Source organism: Primulina huaijiensis, chromosome 10, assembly GCF_012295235.1.
Source record: "Primulina huaijiensis isolate GDHJ02 chromosome 10, ASM1229523v2, whole genome shotgun sequence".
In the NCBI taxonomy this organism is placed as follows: Eukaryota; Viridiplantae; Streptophyta; class Magnoliopsida; order Lamiales; family Gesneriaceae; genus Primulina; species Primulina huaijiensis.
The window spans coordinates 15,643,294-15,648,893 of NC_133315.1; the positions used below are offsets into that span (position 1 = coordinate 15,643,294).

Sequence of the window (5,600 nt, forward strand, 5' to 3'; positions counted from 1 at the left end):
TAATCCAATATAATTTTACGTCTTTCGAAATTAAATTCTTATTTTAATTTAAACCAAATATCTGATGAAGCATTGGATCATGTTTCAGCAAGTGCGATTTGTATTTATTACAAAAGAATTGTATTTTATTAAATTCACGGGACAAAATTAGTTAATGTGTTGGAAGCTAATTAATTGAAAATGAGTTGGATAGGGGGCTATTTATTACTAATGCTAGGCCTGAAAATGTTACCTTATTAACTAACAATATGCATTTTGATAGACAGTCCCGTGAATTTATATTTATAAGATGAGTCAATTCGATCTATATATATATATATGAAATTAATGACAATATGTTTTTTTTATTTATTTGTCTAATTTTTTTTGAAAACGACAATATTCATATATTATTTACTCATACATATCGTGTGTTTGGTTTGGTTACTAGTAATAATAAATACCAGAGAATTTCATGCCTGTAGGCGAGCAAAGAAACGAGCTATAGTGCCCAGTCGCTTGCAGGTAACGATCTCCCCTCATTTCTTGCTGTCAAAATCTCATCTTCCCTCCCAATTAGGTCGGATTTCAACTTCTTCAGACCCTGATTTATGGCTCTTTTTTACTCAACGTGTTTACTTACAGGTGCAAAGTCCATTCGTAATTTGAAATATTCAAAGGAGTAATGAATCGAATCACCGGCCTTTTCATTGCTTCAAACTGAATCCAGAGCCCGTAAAACAATTGATGCTTATTTCAAATTCAGTAAATCCTTTTCAGTTTCCTGGAAATGGGTTATGTCTCTCGCTTCATTTTCCAGAAGATAGCATCTTTAATTCAGGGTTTTTTGTACTTTGTTTCCATTTATTTTCTCCCACTTCTCAGTCTCGTTTTCGCGTGGTTTTCCAGGTTCGTGCATGTCTTTTTTCTAGTGTCATGGATTCTTTTTTATGTTACTTCTTTAGTTCTTTATGTGTTGTTGTTTATTCGATAGTTTTCGACACAGGTTGCAGAAAAATGGCGATTCCCCGATTAATCAAGAGACCGAAACCGGGGAAAATGTTGATTGTTATGAAGAAGAACATGAATCGGAGGCGTTTTTGAAATTCAAATTCCCCACCCTTGAGGAATTTATTGAATTCCAGGAAGATAGATGTTTTTCATTTCGTTCTGAAGTGATCCCTTGTGCGAGTATCAGTTCGCAAGAAGAAACCGAAACTTCACACGTGAATGAAGTTAATGGAAATGGAATCCGTGATGCATCTGAAGATGTAGAAGGTTTTTGCGATATAAATTTGAAACAGGTTGATGATGTGAGTGTGAAATCTCATGCTGAAAATTTGGCTGAAGAGGTTGAAACAGAGGAATTTCTTGGAAATCGAGAAGATTTTCTTGATCTATTTCAAGATGGCGAAAATTCTGTGGTCGAATCTGATACAGACTTAACCAACGATGAGTTCCTGTCCAACAAAGATTTGGACGATGGATTCGATATCGATATCGAGACAAAGAATGAGTTGTCGGAATTCGAAGAAAATCAAGAATTGTTGCAGCACTTTCTTGCCACTGGTGACGACCCACTTGATCATATAACATTGAACTCAGATTTCCTGTCTCAGGCCGATTTTTTTGACAATAACAACGACAGAGAACTCAGGACAAAAGATCAATCTGAAGAGCACAAATCAAAGGACTCGCCAAGTTCGCATTCGGATGATGCAAACAAATTGGAGTCATTGTGGGAACATCAAGAACTGATTGAGCAGCTGAAAATGGAGCTAAGGAAAGTTCGGGACACGGGTCTCCCCACCATCTTCGAAGAATCGGAGTCGCCAAGAATATCGGAAGATTTGAAGCCATGGAAGATTGATGAAAGGTTCCAGCATGAAGACTGTATTGGGGAGCTTCACAAGTTCTTCAAGAGCTACGGAGAAAGGATGCGCAAATTCGATATTTTGAACTACCAAAAGATGTATGCCATAGGTCAGTCCACTACTGCCCATTGCCACATTTTTTTAGGATAAAAAAATAACATGAAAATTCCTATATATACTAATCGTTTTCTAAAATTTATATTTCAAGTAATTTTTTGGTTTCGTGAATAATTTTCTTTTAAAATACTAGCGTGATATAAGTATATTTGTGATTAAAAAATGTATGGTTTTTTGTTTTAAAAAAAAACTATTCATATCATGATTCATATCCCAAGTACTAAATGATTGCCGTAATTTAATTTATTAGGCTCGTGTTATTATTGCATGGAAATTTTTTTATCTCACTCCCGTTTATACTTGAGTGATTAAATGCGGAACAAAGACGTGTAACCTTGTTTGGCAAGACCGTCCGAAGCATTACAAGTATGCGTCCAACGGGACAACATTCCTAGGTGAGCCAATAGAAATATAATAATATTTTTTACGAGATTGAGGTTGTGATCATGATTAAATGGTGAATAACAATTTTATCATGCTATAATAAATAGTAATGTTGAGTCACGTATATCTAAGTTGGTAGAGTAAGTGAGCGATTGTCTAACGTGTTGCATCTCTGTTTTCTACGTGCCCAAACGCAGCGAAAGTTTAAAATTTTTATTTTATTTTGAAAACAAAATAATTCTTTTGGACACTCGTATGGTTTTCAGGAATTAAACATGCATAGGATGTTTAAAAATTATACCTTTGTGAATTAAATCACTGGACTCCAACTGATCCGGTATAAACGGATTAGCTCTTGTTGATTCCCTACGAACTTTCTTCGATGAAATCCTCCTATCAAGTCCACGACTGGATGGTTTATTCCTCTTCCAATTTGCACTAGAAAATATGGAAGAAGTTTTGCGTAGGAGAGAAATTGATTGAGAGATGACTCAAATTTTCCTTCAAAAAGGTAGTGGCCAATTTTTCCTTTTGAAATTGAAAGTCTCGAAAGAAAAGTGTTGTGGTAGGCTAGGGTTTTAATTAACATGAGTTATTTATAATTAAATAATAGCCTAATGACATAATTAACATTAATGGGCTTGATTTAATTAATTGGGCTAGTCCAACTAGTTTAATTAATTTAATCAAAGCCTATTAAAACTTTAATTATTTATTATGATGGACTTGTACTCTTACAAGCCCATTAAACATACCCACCTTATTTAATTTATTAATTAATAAACTCAACTTTTGAGCTTAATAAATTAAATACATTATAAATTCAACATTTGAATTTATTATTTAAATTATAAATTCAACTCCTTGAATTTTTATCACTTCCAAAATTTAATATTTAATAAACCCAACATTTGAGTTTAATAAATCAAATTCTCAAATTTTATAAATTCAACTACTTGAATATATTCTCTCAAAATTTAATTATCATAAATTCAACTCCTTGAATTTACTATATAATATAAATTCAACTTCTTGAATTTATTCTCTCAACGGGAACAAATGATCCAGTACTTGTGTGACCCTCAATGGTTCAGGGATACAGCTAGCCGTGGGTTCACAACTCCTTGTGATTCAGAATAACATTTATTTTTATTCGGGCTTACCCTAGTTAGCCCCATTCTTTTCATCAACACCTTGATCAAGAATGTCAGAACTCATTTCTGATTGCACCCATCGGATCATGGTAAGAGCGTCTAGTAGCATCGCCCCATGATCCCCTAGGTATCACTGATAGTGCCTGCAAGAACCAGTCGATTATGATTAACGTACAGTACGGTCCCTTCATCTCATATATCCCGATCGAATCTGCAACCATTGGTTCATCGAGGGTTGCATATTAATTCGATAACTATGTGATAACTATAAATAGTGGCATCGCATGTACCGTTCGAGAACTCCTTCTCTAACGTACATCTCATACTCTGGCCAGAGATTCCATGCACTATAATTTCATCAGATCACATAGGATATCCACACCCGCAGGTGAGCGGTGAATCCCCGACTACAATGCACTGGCTCCTATATGTTTCGCAACTGTACCCAACCTCGCCACCTGATGACTCTCCTGGAGCCAGTAAACGAGTCAAAGCACAGCCCTAGCATATAGAGCCTCAGTGTTGTCCCGGGTTGTAAGGACTAATGGTGTACAATCATAACCACGGACTTATCCTCTCGATGAATGATAACCACTTGGAAAGTCCGAGGGAGGGTTGTTCGGTATAATCATCATATGACTACCCATCTGCATGTTTGGACATCTCTATGCCCATACCAAGAAACGCAGTACACAACATCACAGATGCTAGTCTCGAGCTCAAGCGACCTTTATCCATGTTTTAGGCGGCTGAATCGACTAGGAACGAATTTAGATCATACAGTGTTTACAAATGAGTTTCAACATCGAATTACGATTCATTTGCATTAAAGTATAATCAAGGTTTTTATCTATGTTTGATGACATGGGTATACAGATAAAGAAATAACAAACCATGAACTAATGAATTATATTAAAATAAAGATTGTTAATTACAACTGAGTCAATAAAATCCCTAGCCAACAGTTGGCTTGTAGAACATCTACTCTAACATAACGATCATTAGTTTGATTTTCTCTAATATTTTCTCGGACGAGCTCAGTGAAATTTATCTTACTAATGTTATTTGCATGCTATTAAGTTTACCCAGTATCCACCAAACAGTGGCGACATCGGGTTCCTTCCACATCATCAAAAAATAATGAATAATAATGTTGAAGATGGATGGGAAGGGCCATTTGGATTTTTTTTAACATAAAAGGATTGAAATGATATCAAGTTTGGAACGAAATTTAAACATCTCCTCCAACTGAAAACAACGGATTTGAACCTCCCAATGTAAATGACCTCATGCAAATTTGTGTTGACCACAGGCTTCTTGCAGCTAAAGGAGCCTCTCCACTCAATCCCACCATCACCACCAACACTAAAATCCCTAGTTACCCAGAATCTGTGGCAATGGAAACACAAACTCCATGGCAGCGACCCCATGAAGAAGTTCATAACCGAATTGCAGGGCGACCTCGAACTCGTATACGTTGGCCAGATTTGCCTTTCTTGGGAATTCTTGCATTGGCAGTACGAAAAAGCCTTGGATTTGTGGGATTCGGATCCTGGTGGAGTCCATCGGTACAACGAGGTTGCGGGAGAGTTTCAGCAGTTCCAGGTGCTTATTCAAAGATTTATAGAAGATGAGCCATTCCAAGGGCCTAGAACTCACAACTACGTCAAAAATCGATGCGTTCTTCGCAACCTCCTTCAAGTTCCTTTGATAAGAGGTAACATTGAATCTTGATTGTGTACTTTAAATACACGCTTAGCTTGTGTTTGGTTTGAACTAGGGGTTGTAAACTTGCTAGCGAGTTTTTTAAGCTTCGCGTCCTAAATTATTAACACGTTCTAACTTTTTTGTGTGCCAAATTTGAGCCCAAGCTATTTTGTTCAATAGTTCAGGCTGAGCTTCTACTTTTGAGCAATAGTTAGAACAGTTCACTAACATAGTAAATTATTTCGATTCAAGCTCAACTTTGAGCTTCATATTTTTATTGATATTCCATTCGTTTCGTTTACGCTCTCAGTTTGACTGATATGATCATACATGGATAAGTTCGTGAGACTATATATATATATATATATATATATATATATATACT

General features: G+C 35.8%; 1 protein-coding gene across 2 annotated transcripts in view; it reads left to right on the forward strand.

Annotated features, from left to right (window-relative positions):
* Positions 1-422: 422 nt before the first annotated feature.
* LOC140985681 (uncharacterized) overlaps positions 423-5,600 on the forward strand; it is a 6,080-nt gene continuing 902 nt past the window's right edge. The window contains exons 1-4 of one of the 2 annotated variants that reach the window (XM_073453563.1): positions 423-504; positions 625-888; positions 974-1,962; positions 4,821-5,225. In XM_073453563.1, coding sequence (XP_073309664.1) covers positions 770-888; positions 974-1,962; positions 4,821-5,225 — 1,513 coding nt within the window. In that variant the 5' untranslated portion in view covers positions 423-504; positions 625-769. The remainder of the gene's footprint in view (positions 505-624; positions 889-973; positions 1,963-4,820; positions 5,226-5,600) is intronic. The other variant, XM_073453564.1, reaches the window with a different exon arrangement.